We start from the raw sequence: 13,549 nt of genomic DNA, 5'->3' as shown, positions 1-13,549 counted from the left end.
CAGCGCAGCGCCGGCAATCTCCGGGCTCCCAACCGTACTCATGGCGGCAGCTGGACTCGCAGCTAGCAGACTCTTATGGCGTGTCTGAGGTGGGATAACCCATGAACCCCTGAGGTTCCATCGCCAAGCGCTATTCTGTGTGCACAGCGGCGTACGGAGACTTAGCTGCACAGAACAGCGCGGCGTCTACCGGAGGGCGCCATCATACGCTGTGGGGTCATCCAACATTTGTGAAGCAGCAGCTCAGGGGAGTCTGAAGGAAAACAAGAAGCTTTCCATTCCCAGACAGCAAGCAGAGTTCCTGTAGGGAGCTGTGAGGAATTACAGACGGCAGCGCAGGGGTTAATGCATCACGTGATCCGCAGACAATGAGTAGCCATTAGCGCGGGAAACAGATGAGAGGTCAGAGGTCATCGGAAGCCGGTGGGCGTGTTCCGTATCGGGGGCGGGGCCAGGGAGAGGGCGGTATAAGAGCGGCTCCCGGCGCGGGGGATACGATCTGCCATTTTCTCCCCTCAGCCGGCGGCTTCTGCTCCCTGATCGACTCAGCATGACCGACGAGACCACGGCCACCGAGAAGTAAGTACGGGGGAGCGGGCGTCAAGTGGTCCTGCCGGCTCTGCGGGGTCCCGGTGCCGGCGGGTATCTCCGGGCTCTGCGCTCTCAGCTCCCCGGGACGGCCGCAGCAGCAGTAGGAGTGGAGGTCCCTCCTGGCAACAGAGCGCAGCGCGCCGCTCCTCATTGGCTGCAGCAGGCCGGCCCGCCGTCAGCTCGGCTGCTGATTGGCTGGTTGGAGCCGGGCGCGCGGCGCTTTGTGTGACCAGGTGACAGACGGGGTTGGCGCCAAATATCTACAGAGCCGCCGGACTGGGGGCCCCGGGAGCCCCATGGCCCCCGGGACCCCTGCTGTATAACGCCTCACGGTTGTGCCTCTCTGGTATCTTCTGAACCTCAGTTCATGGTTCCTTCCTCTGGGCTCCTGTACATCTGTGGCCCCTCATGTAGAGCCTGTGGCCCCCGCTACCTCACTGTATACTATAGCTGGCCCTGTAGGCACACAGCTGAGGTGTTGGTGGCCCCGCTGTCCTCTGGCTGCCACATGGTGATGTCAGCAGACGTCCCTCATGGACTGACTGTAGCGGCCGGCGACTACTAGCTGCGGACCAGCAGCGGCCGCCATCTTCCCAATGCTGCAGGGTTAAACATGTGGCAGCTGGCGGCGGGCCCCTCGGTCCCTGTCCGTGGCTCCGGCCCCTCTCCCCTACCGGTTGCAGCACCGCTCTACTTGGCACCAGACGCCACTCTCGTTGCTCCGCCATGACAGCTGTTGTAATGACGCCGCTATTCGTCGCACACGGTTATAAATGGCCGGTAGTTGGGGGCCACATAACGCGGCTGCTTGTTTGGGCCCAAAACTGTCAGCAGACATCCCTGGCGGATCAGCGGCGTCACACAGCGCACACCTGGGGAGAAGCGGCATGTATCATGTGACTTGAGGTGCGGCGGTCTCCATGACTACAGCAGGTCACCTATATGGTGACTTCCTAGTTGTTGCACGTGTCCCCCTTACAGACCCCCGGGGATCCTTGGAGGGGGCTAACAGGAAGGCTGGCCAGCACAGTGTCCCATGTTAGACAGTTTTGGGCTGCAGGGCCTGCGCTGATACATTGTAACAAACCAGCGGGGCTGCGGACACTTGTATCGGTGTAGATGTGAAGCTTCATCAGGATGGGACTGCAGCCTCTGAATGTAACCGGTTTTCTGTCTCTGACAGCAAGCAGAGATATGAAGTATAAGCCGGGGGGGTTGGCCTGGATGAGGCCTTTAAATACAGCGTTGGTGGCGGTCACTCCTGATCCGTGACGGGGATGTAGTAGTTGCCTGTCGCTGCATCCCCCATGCCGGCTCTGGTCACTGCGGCTCTGGCCCATGAGGTACTATCATGACAGGACTTGACTGGAGGGGGTGGCTTGGGGGGGCGGGCTGGCGGTGCCTGGGGCGGACGGGGCGGCTGTGATGCTTCTGCTTCTTTTTCAGGATGGAAGTTGCTGCACCTTCAACATCTGCTGAACAAGTCAATGGGTAAGACCCCCGATTCAGTCTGGGACCCCTGTGTTGTAGTCTGTGTGGGACCCCCAGTCTGTCTGGGACCCCTGTGTTGTAGTCTGTCTGGGACCCCTGTGTTGTAGTTTGTGTGGGACCCCCAGTCTGTGTGGGACCCCTGTGTTGTAGTCTGTGTGGGACCCCCAGTCTGTCTGGGACCCCCGTGTCGTACAATGACTGTCTCCTCCTTACAGGGATGATGTGGATGCTGAAGCCAAGAGACTGATGGGAGCGGGCAGCCGGCACCTCGTGATGAAGGACATCCGGTCTGCGGTCAATGCCTTCCAGGAAGCCAGCAGTTTACTGTAAGTAGAGCCCTGGGCTGGGGGGGGGGGGGGGGGGGGGTGCAGGAGCTGCCCCTCGGGTGCATCTAATGACCCCTTGTGTTCTTCACAGGGGGAAGAAGTACGGTGAGATGGCCGATCAGTGTGCAGATGCCTTCTTCTACTACGGCACGGCCCTCCTGGAGCTTGCACGGTAAGGAGCCGTTACCTGGGGTAGCTAGTAGTCGTGCCCGTAGACCTCTCTGACGCCCCCTGTACTTCTACAGCATGGAGAACAATGTCCTGGGTAACGCACTGGAAGGAATGCCAGAAGATGAAGACGAAGAGTCTGAGGAGGACCCCAATATCCCCAGTGCCTCAAACCTTGATGGTATGTGTGCCCAGAGGTGACACTTGGGGTTCAACTGCTACTCAGTGGTTCACTTAAAGGGGTGTTCAGGATAGGTTATCAATAGAGTGGGGACCACAGCCTGGGACCCCCACTGACTGGTGGTCTAGTGCATGGAGCTTCTGTATGCTGGCCATGAACAGCTCTCTGGCGCCTCCCTGCAGCGATCGAACACTGCAGAACTCCTTTAGCTGTTGCTGCCCGGTCATGACTTCCCTGGATCTCGTGTAGGGAGTGCTGCTCTGGATGCTTCCTGCAGTTGTCATGTAGATCAGGGTCTTCATGTTGCACTAATGCTAGCCATAGAGCATAAATCACTCTTACTCGTGGGCCATTTGCAGGTCCTCCTAGGGCCCCGAGTGACCGCTTCTGAGTTAGTGAATGGGTGTCACAGGAGCCATAACTATGAGCAATGATATGCAAAGTGAGACCCCCTTTATTATATATGATCGTGGAGCACAAGTGGCTGACATGTAAGCTGTACAGCACTGAGCACATCAGATCGCACTCCCATAGAACTACACAATCTTCATTACCAACTAGACTGCCTAGATGGAAGATACACCCCTTGTGGTTGAATCTAATAGGCCCTAATGAACATATCCCAGATCAGATGGCAAGTCCATGACGACGCTGTACCCCACTCTCTCTAATGGGGTTCCCTCAAAGCATATCTTTAGGGGCTGCCCTAGATCCACCATATACCAAAAAAGCCCCTCCCAAACAGACTTATTAGAATCACAGGTGGCAGAAGCTGAAAGTACATAGGCCAACTGAAGTTAATAAACTGGCCAGGCCTAACGAGACACCAAAAGCCGCGGTACTTCAGAATGGGCACCAATCGAGCCTCCTGGCTAACTTCACAAAGCAAGAAAACCAAACTAGTTCAGTCCTAAAAATCAGAATGCACAAGTCTCCAAGGTGCAACCATCATGGCTAGATTTAAAGAGTACTACGTCATATACCTGAACCCACAGTAGAACCGTACCTGAAACACTCGAGTACCTGGCCGACCTTATAGTCAACGCTCAACTGGCTTTCTTAGATGCCCCATTTAGTGTATGATGCTTCCTCCGTGACCCGGACCAATCACTTCTGTCTGCCATGAATACTCTGGCCTATCAACTGGCAGGAATCTGCAGTAGTTACCGCACAAAACCCGATCATAGATCCCTGTACAAGCAGACACAAGTTACCAATAGTATCTGAATGCAAATATTTAGGCATCACAATGGTGACCACAAACACCAAAGCTGAAGCCATCGACCCGCTGCAAGATCTAATCAGTACTGTACCGCATTGGCCAGTCTGCAGGATACATGATGCTACCGGATAGCTGGGGGCTGTCTGATGCCTAAATATGAGCAACCTGCATATAAGTTGGTCAGAAATGTCTGCTCAGTCCTGTCGTATAACTGCAGGTGCACTTAAAGAGCAGTCTGTGCAATCAGTCACTGGGCAACTTGCCTTAATGGCCAGTCAAAAGCAAAGGTAGTGAGCGGTGTATGGCTCCAGGCCCACATTGCTTTATCTACTGTAAAGATGTCTTGGATGGGGTTCAGCACTAAAGGGATGTCCCAACGGTACAGTATGGTGTAGCTGCATGGAGTGCGGTATAGTGGCACTCAGCCGGCTGTTTGCATTGGTCATCCTAGGCTATGTAGTATAGTATGAGTGCATGCAATGAGACGATCACCTGTTAGATGTAATGTGACTGCAGCTCTGTCTAATGCTCTCATGGCTGTCACTAAAATAGAGGGATTTTTCTCAAACCTCTAGAGAAAGAAAGGGAGGAGTTAAGAGAGCAGGTATATGACGCCATGGCGGAGAAGGAGAAACCCGACGAGCAGAATGGTGGAAACTCTAAAGAGGAGAATGGAGACTCCAAAGAGCCAAAGGCTGAAGAGTCTAAAGCTGTTGAGATGGAGTGTGAGCAACCCTCTGAAGGGCAGGAGACCAAAGAGAAGGCAAAAGGTGAAGCTGAAAAAGAGACCTCAGAAGCTACAGGAGAAGAGAACAAGGTGAAAGAGGCTGCGGGAGAAGAGAACAAGGTGAAAGAGGCTGCGGGAGAAGAGAACAAGGTGAAAGAGGCTGCGGGAGAAGAGAACAAGGTGAAAGAGGCTGCGGGAGAAGAGAACAAGGTGAAAGAGGCTGCGGGAGAAGAGAACAAGGTGAAAGAGGCTGCGGGAGAAGAGAACAAGGTGACAGAGGCTGCGGGAGAAGAGACTGTGAAAGAAGCTGTGGGAGAAGATAATGTGAAACAGGCTGCTGGAGAAGAGGGCAATGTGAAACAGGCTGCGGTAGAAGAGAACAAGGTGAAACAGGCTGCGGGAGAAGAGGGCAATGTGAAACAGGCTGCGGGAGAAGAGGGCAATGTGAAACAGGCTGCGGGAGAAGAGGGCAATGTGAAAGAGGCTGCAGGAGAAGAGGGCAATGTGAAAGAGGCTGTGGGAGAAGATGATGTGAAAGAAGCTGCGGGAGAAGAGAACAAGGTGACAGAGGCTGCAAGAGAAGATGAGAATGTGGGAGAAGATAATGTGAAACAGGCTGCAGGAGAAGATGATGTGAAAGAAGCTGCGGGAGAAGAGAACAAGGTGACAGAGGCTGCAGGAGAAGAGAACATGGAGTCGGTAGAGGCAGATTCTACTCAAGGACCTGAAGAGAAGCTGGAGGACAAACCTGATGAGAAGGCTGAAGGAGCCAAGGACTCTGAAGCTGCAGCCAAACCCGAGGAAAATGCTGCTGAAGAGAAAACTGATGGTGATGAGGAAGCGGAGCCAATGGAAGGGGAAGAAGGTAATGGAGGGAACTTGTAGACTTGGGTTGAGTCCTGATCTTGCTGAACACGTTGCACCCATCCCGTGACCCGGCAGCGATGGTCTGGAGCGTTCCTGCACCTGAGTCTGAGTTGGCGGTCATTACCAGTATGGTGGTGGTGGCACAATGGTTCTGTCCACACGGCATGCATGAGGCGTCTTTGCTCCTCACCTGCACCGCGGTTTGAGGTTTACGTTTGTCTTTGTTTTTCTACAGAGGAAGGTGCTGACTCTGATGACAACGAGGAGACAGAAGATAAGGTAAGGGTCCTGCGGCTGCTAGGGGTCTACTGCTCCACTGGTTTGATATCCCACTTTCTATAGATGGCCCTTGTCTCCATGGCTACAAACTACCAATAAACCTCTGATCCTGTCAGCATAGGAGCTGTATACATGTCACTGCCTACAGGATGAGCTTGTCTGTGACCGTGGGGACTCATAAGGGCTGTATACACCATCTGCAGAAGCTGCTTTAGAGCTTGGAGTAAACCTGTTGGAACTTGTACTGTGCAAGAAGCTCTAATGCTGACTGTCTTTCAGGAAAACGAAGAGGAAGAAGTTGGTAATCTGCAGTTGGCCTGGGAGATGCTGGATCTGTCAAAGATCATATTTAATAGGTAAACCTGTAATAACTTGTATTTTTGGTACCACCCCTTTATCTCCTAATCAAGGTCTCATTGCTGAGCCCCCTGCAAATCTCAAACAGCAGTCCCATGCCCCCTGGGGGGGTTACTGCACCCCTGCAGTGAGGAGACTGGAGTGCTGGTTACACTAGTACTCCATTCACTTAATGAGGCTATGGTATCTGTCAGCCCCACTGAAAATGGCACAGTGACTACGCATGCTTGATCAGAGCTCCCTTCATGCTGATGTTACTGCAGGGAAGAAGCGACCCTTGTAGTAGTAGTGTAAGAATGGGACATAGGAGTCCCATTCCAATCAGCAAGCTATTCCTCTATCCTTTAGCTAGGGGTAACTGGTGCTACCCACTGTAGTGTCTGCATATACAGTGCCACGTGTGTCTTCTACAGAGAACCAGGACTTTGTTCTGACGCAGTGTACCATTGCACCTACCTGCACACCGCACCAAACACTGGGACTTCTTGCAGATTTCAGCTTCCAATTATACTCTGGGGAAAAAACCTCCCAAACCTGTAGTGCCGACTAAGCCTGCGGCACGTTAATGTGTGCTCTGGATGAGACTTGTGTATCTTGCACTATGATGCATGTGATCATAACCCGAAGACTAAATGACTTGTCAAATATCCCCCACAGGCAGCAGGACAAGGCGGCGCAGCTGATGGCGGCTCAGGCTCATCTGAAGCTGGGAGAGGTCAGCATCGAGTCTGGTGAGTGATCTGCTCGGCTGCCGGTGACTCTTCATTAATACGCTGGGCGCTGCTGATCTCTGATCTCTCCTTCAGAGAACTACACCCAGGCCGTGGAAGACTTCCTCTCGTGTCTGACCATCCAGAAGGAGCATCTAGAAGAACACGACAGACTGCTGGCCGAGACCCACTACCAACTAGGTCTGGCCTATCACTTCGGCAACAAGCATGGTGATTCAATGTCTCACTTCACACAGTCCATCGATGTGATAGAGAAAAGAATGGGTGAGTGCATCTCCGGGGCCGTCGGAGGCCACTGACCTGTAACCTTCTAGATATTAAGCCGTCCCATGTTATCTTGTTGCATAGCGGTCCTCACAGAGCAGCTAGAGAAGGCTGCCGAGGAGTCCAAGGAAGAAATCGAGAAGGAAATAAAAGAACTGAAGGACTTGTTGCCTGATATCAAGGAGAAGTTGGAGGACTCCAGAGAGGCACAGAAAACTGCAGAAGACACAGACAAGGCGCTTAAGGAAACGCTGGTTAGTAACATGACTGCAGCTGCTGTCAGCACTTGGAAGAGATGGGCTGACCCTCTGTGTAAAAGGGCCCTAATGGTGAAGTTGTCCTTCCAACCTCTTATTACTGGTTTTAATGACAGGTCTTTGTTTTTGCATGCGAGTTCGTGGCTAAACTTATCTCCTTCCACAAAACTTTATGAAGGTACTGGGGGGGGAAGGTGTTACTAGGCCTATCATAACAGGGACCTAATGACAATGATATGCAGCAGCTCTAAAGCAATCATGTGATTGGTCACTTCAAAATGCTGTACTGCAGTCACTAAACCCTGTACCCAACCGGATGTCCATCCTCCAGGTGTGGGGTTTACATGGAGCAGGTCTGGCTCCAATTTAAAAGCCCCATTCAGGGGTCCCAAACGGCCTCATGCTGCCTTGTATTTCTGCCTATTAGGATGGGCCATGGACTACAATATATAGGACTGCAGTGTTATAATCAATCGCTTGCAGGTTCGAGTCCTCTATAGGGACAAAGTAAACAAGTTTTACTGTAAAATGCTAAAATTTCAACCTCCCATTTTTTTTGTCTTCCTGTAATCTTAAATAATAAAAACAAACTGAACACAACTAATCTTTCCACATCCAGAAGGGCGCCTTCACACTGGTGAGAAAATCACGATCTGTGTGCAAGACGCACATGTGAACCCCGTTCTCACTTCACCTGGAGGTCTTTAAAGCTTTCAGTACATTAAATGGTACTACTGAAATACTCGCCCTGTAAGAATCAAACCCTCCTCTGGCTTATGACAAGTGTTTTGTTTGTTTGTTTTTTTTTTGTCTGAAGAGGGAAATCAAAAGTATAAAGGGGTAAAAGCACAACCCTCCATAAACGGACCTGCAGAGCATCCTGCACTCAGTGACTGCTCATCCATCATGGTGCACCTGCCTAAAACTCCTAAATGCATTTATTTATAGGGTGGAACATCAGGCTTTTCAAAAGAGACCAGCAGCACCTCCACATCCACTGTAAGTTACACTATATACTCTATACAAGTGTTTCTACCAGTCCTTGCCCCCCGGTGACCGAGTCTCCCCTTCTTACAGCCTGCAGCAGAGACGACCATTGACTGCACCCTACCAGTAACGAACAGCGTATCCGATATCTCTCACTTAGTACGGAAGAAGGTAAACGCATGTAATGTACGTCTATAGTGTGGGTGAAGCCCGGGTGGGTATGGAGGTGGATGGTGACTGGCGATTAGTCGTGTCTGGACTAACTACCTCTTATCCTCCAGAGGAAACCTGAAGATGGCAGTCCGCTGAAAGAGGCTAAGAAGGCAAGGGCTGAACCTGTGGAGAACGGATCTAATGGCGAAGCTGCAGTGCCCACAAACAAACCAGTGGAAGAGCCAAAGGAGGTGGGTGCAGCTGCCCTGTGCCATCCAGGTCCCATATTGGTGGTATAGCCTAACAAGCCTTTGTCTTCCCCACAGGCAGAGAATCAGACTCCCATGGAGACGGCAGTGGTGGAGAGCACGGCATGATTATACCTCATTACAGACTGTATATACATTTTTCACTTTTGGTTTTGAGCATCTTTTTGTAAAACAAAATAAAGAATGGATTAAATTGTTTGTGGCGACTCTTAACTGCGGGAATGAACTTGTCTAAAGCTGGTAGGGGCGCCGGGCATGGATGTAGGCTCAGTAAGTCAAGGCTTCACAGCCAAGGGTCCTAAGGCTATTCTAGAAAACTCCTTAATACAGCACTGTTACCTTCCCCTGTGTAGAGGATGCCTTCAGGAATTGGTGCAGACCAACCACTGTTGGTTCCCCATGTTGGTAATTCACAAGTGTGAACCGCAGTAACGAACTGATTGGCTTTAGTGCTCGTTAGGAGCCAACTGTCGGCCAATGTAAAAGGACCCTCGGCATACAAAACTGTAAACTCCATTCTGCAGTGGGAAACGAGAACTTCTAAAAGGTTATTTCCCTAAGTCTCAGGATCCCGCTAATCGCATGCTAGAAAGTCAGCAAGTTGTACAGATATGAAATCCTTTGGCTCCAGTGCGGTGAGGCAGGTACAGGTATCCAGACAATTGGGTGAGGCTTGCACTACTTCACCAGTGTTGTATGCAGCCTAAGTAAAGGCTGTGCTGGAGCTCAGAGCGGTAGTGGCCTTTAATAAGACCGGCTTCATCTGGGCCCCATTCAGCTTATACAAGAGCATCTGCTTTACGGGGTGACATCCTTCTACTGCCTGTGATGTTAGCTGGACCATAGCTGGCTGCTGAGAAGTCACTCCATGCCCCCCCTTAACACCCCTGGTGGTCCACTTACCCCACACTTGCTCAGTCTGCAGCATGTCCTATACTGTAGTAATGACGACCAAGGCTTGGTTCGGTGTCGCCCTTAGAGCAAAATGTGATTGTCCCAAGTAATCTTGTAGATATGAGACCATTTAACAGATACATGATGTAGGGAGCTTCCCAACCGCAGCAGGGGGAGTCTGGAGGCTTAAAGGAAATGGACCCGACGAGGGGTGAATATACACCCTTATGGCGGGATTGCATAAAACTCACTTGCTAGGAGTTAAAAATTGCATTGAGTTCAATACTAGCGTATTCCTATTCAAAACAAATTCCATCCGCATGAACATGGCAGGCACCACCGCAACGGTCTACAGTGTTCAGACTGTAGATTAGAGTGCTTGGCTCACACCAATATTGCACTCGCCTGTGTAAGGCCAAACACTGCTTTCCTCAAATTGCATAACCCCAGAGCTATTTGAAAACTGGGTCATCAGGCATGGCAACATTAATAAAGGGGTTTTCCAGGCAGTGCCCGCTGTTGGTGCTAGATTCAGGAATACACTAGGGTTGGAGCAGAAGCTGCTGTGCTGACGTGCTTGTAACTGCGGGGGGCAGCACTCACTGAAATCTATGAACAGCAGCCACTACAGGGGCCGGAGCAGCAGCTTCCCCTCTGACCCTGGTGTATTCTGGCACTGGCCCCCTGAAAACCATCTTAAAAGGACACCTTTTTGGAGGTGCAAAATCTTGCTTTTTTTTTTTTTTTTTTTTACATGTGGTTCGGGCTGACTTATCACTTTATGCAAGTCTTAACATTTTGCTGCTTTGTCTTCTGCAGCTTTTCCACCTCACTGCAGACTGATGCCTTTGTTTTAACCCAGTGAGGACAGCGCTGTAAATCTACAGTACTTGGATCTTGGCTTTAATCCCAGCAAATGGTAAATATGCAGCATGCGATTAAAGCTCCTGTAATGGAGCAGGTTGGGTCCTTGGCTGTTAGTAACAGCAGAGAACCCGGAGGAGAAGGCAGTGTTAATGGCTTTTGCTGATGCACCTCATGATGAAGGAAAAGTACTGTGCTGTACCAAAGCTGACACTAGCAACATGGAATGTGCGTGGCATGAGTCTAGGGCTATTAAACACTGTAAAACATGAAATGACAAGACTTGGCTTTGATATTCTTGGAATTGGTGAATTGTAATGGCTATTTTCAGTCCAATAACTTCACACTGCACTAAGCCGGACACTAGAGAATCATAGAAAGGTGGAAGAGACCTCCAGGGTCATCGGGTCCAACCCCCTGCTCAATGTAGGATTTACTAAATCACCCCAGACAATTTGTCCAGCCTGTGTTTTAAACACTTCCATTGAAGGAGAACTCCCCACCTTCTGTGGCGACCTGTTCCACTCGTTGATCCCCCTCACTAATCTAATCTGTGTCTCCTCCCTTTCAGTCTCATCCCATTGCTTCTAGTCTTTCCTTGTGCAGATGAGAATAGGGCTGATCCCTCTGCACTGTGACAGACCTTCAGATATTTGTAGACCGCTATTAAGTCTCCTCTCAGCCTTCTCTTCTGCAAGCTAAACCTTCCCAGATCCTTTAACTGTTCCTCATAGGACATGATTTGCAGACCGCTCACCATCTTGGTAACTCTTCTCTGAACTTGCTCCAGTTTGTCCATGTCGTTTTTTTTTTTTTAAAGTGGGTTGCCCAGAACTGGACCCAGTATTCCAGATGAGGTCTGACTAAGGAAGAGTAGAGGGGGATAATGACCTCACGTGATCCAGACTCTATGCTTCTCTCAATACATCCCAGAATTGTTTTGCCTTTTTGGCGGCTGCATCACATTGTTGACTCATGTTCAGTCTATGATCTATTAGTATACCCAAGTCTTTCACATGTGCTGCTGCTTAGCCCCATTCCTCCCATTCTGTATGTGCTTTCTGCATTTTTCTTGCCCAGATGTAGGACTTTGGTATTTAACAAGGAGAAATGCATTCTGTTAGTCGCTGCCCACTGTTCAAGCTTTTCTAGATCTTTTTGAATTCTCTCTCCCTTCCCTCAGCAGATTTGATCAGTTTACCACAAATTCCGTCCTCTAGATCATTTATAACAATGTTGACCAACACTGGGCCCAGGACAGAGCCTTGTGGTCCCCACTTGATACATTCTCCCACTTGGATGTGCAGCCATTTATGACCACTCTTTGAGTACGATCACTCAGCCAGTTGTGAATCCACCTAACAGTTGCCTTGTCAATCCCAGATTTGGTCATTTTTTTTTTCAATAAGTATGGTATGAGATACTTTGTCAAATGCTTTACTAAAGTCAAGATATCCACCGCATTTCCCTGATCAACTCAGTAATTCTGTCATAGAAAGAAATTAGATTAATCCGGCATGACTTATTTGTTACAAACCCATGCTGGCTCTGGTTAATCCAGTTTTATCCAAGTACTTGCATACATGCTGTTTAATAATTTGTTCTAAGTTCTTTCCTGGTATAGAAGTCAGGCTCACAGGTCTGTACTTTCCTGGATCCACCACCTTGTTCATCTATCCTGATCTCTTTAAATGCTTCCCATTCTTCCTTCTTTTAGGGATTTGTAACGATTGTGCTTTTGAGAATCTCATTTCACAATATTTCCCAACCATCTTGGACATTTCTGTCCTTAAGAACATCCAGCCATTGGATTCTTCCTACCCTCTTTCTGAGTTCATTAAAATCTGTATTTCTGAAATCCAACCTCGAGGTCTGAGTCTTATCAGGTCTTCCTCCCCTTATCCAACATCCAAGGATATCATGATCACTGCCTCCTAAGGTCCCAGGCACCCTTACTCCCTCAACCATTCCCTCCCTATTGGTAAGAATTAGGTCCAAGATAGCAGATCCCCTTGTTTTCTCTTCTGCCTTCTGGAAGATAAAGTTGTCAGCAAGAGCTGATAAGAATCTGTTGGATCCATTACTTTTACCTGAGAGATTCCCAACAAATGTCTGGATGGGTAAAATCTCCCATGATCACTATGTTGGGCTTCTTTGAGAGCTTGGCCATCTGATGTAGAAAGAGCTTCTGCTTGTCCAGGTGGCCTATAGTAAATGCCCACAATGGTGTCCTTTCTGTTCTCTCCTTGTGTTCTTACCCAAACAGTTTCTACAGAACTCCCAGCTCTGAAGCTTGAATCTCAGTGGAGATGATGCTTTCCTAACATACAACACAACACCTCCTCCCCTTTTTATTAGGTCTGTTTCTTATAAATACATTGTATCCTTCAAGCCTTGTATTCCAATCATGTGTATCATCCCACCAAGTGTCCGTGATGCCGATGACATATTTCTCTTCCTGTGTTCGGAGCTCCAATTCTCCTTGTTTTTTTCCCATGCTCTGTACATTTGTGTAGAAACATGTTAGTTTGTGATCGGGGTCTCTTGCTCCTCTACTTGTCTTCTAAATGTTTGTCTTTGTTCTTTTTTCCACGTCTAATAACGAGGGTCTCAGATGTATTAATTAGCTAGAATGTTTTTACCTTTCTCTTCCCTTCCCATATTGTTCTAGTTTAAAGCTCTCCACATTGTTACATTAAGTCGCACACTGCAGTCCATTTACTAATACCAATGGTGTACCGTCAGGGGTCGCAATGGCGACCCGGACCCTGCTTTAAGGGGGCCCAGAGCCCGCCCCCTGCCATATACAAATGCACATAGAGTACATTACCAGCTGGTCTCTCTGCTAGCCGCGTGATTGCTGTAGCGCAGCTGACAGAGGGGGAGGAGAGGAACAAGCAGGCAGACACACACATGGCACG

The 13,549-nt window shown here is 49.7% G+C and overlaps 1 protein-coding gene across 3 annotated transcripts; it reads left to right on the top strand.

The window, feature by feature from the left end:
• The first annotated feature begins 446 nt into the window (after positions 1 to 446).
• NASP (nuclear autoantigenic sperm protein) lies at positions 447 to 9,068 on the top strand. Of its 3 annotated transcripts, none has more exons than XM_066597963.1 (15): positions 447 to 579; positions 2,038 to 2,082; positions 2,298 to 2,408; positions 2,500 to 2,580; positions 2,654 to 2,757; positions 4,555 to 5,571; positions 5,809 to 5,852; positions 6,132 to 6,208; positions 6,867 to 6,940; positions 7,016 to 7,204; positions 7,289 to 7,458; positions 8,410 to 8,460; positions 8,539 to 8,619; positions 8,730 to 8,852; positions 8,928 to 9,068. In XM_066597963.1, the coding sequence occupies exons 1-15, from the start codon at positions 551 to 553 to the stop codon at positions 8,976 to 8,978; spliced, it is 2,247 nt and encodes a 748-aa protein (XP_066454060.1). In that variant the 5' UTR covers positions 447 to 550; the 3' UTR covers positions 8,979 to 9,068. The 3 variants fall into 3 exon arrangements, with proteins under 3 accessions (XP_066454060.1, XP_066454059.1, XP_066454061.1); XM_066597962.1 differs by having other exon boundaries at positions 8,539 to 8,634; XM_066597964.1 differs by lacking the exon at positions 447 to 579 and adding an exon at positions 842 to 937 and having other exon boundaries at positions 8,539 to 8,634.
• The last annotated feature ends 4,481 nt before the right edge of the window (positions 9,069 to 13,549 follow it).

This window comes from Eleutherodactylus coqui, chromosome 3, assembly GCF_035609145.1.
Source record: "Eleutherodactylus coqui strain aEleCoq1 chromosome 3, aEleCoq1.hap1, whole genome shotgun sequence".
NCBI classification, from domain to species: Eukaryota; Metazoa; Chordata; class Amphibia; order Anura; family Eleutherodactylidae; genus Eleutherodactylus; species Eleutherodactylus coqui.
This window is presented reverse-complemented; position numbering and strand designations above follow the sequence as displayed.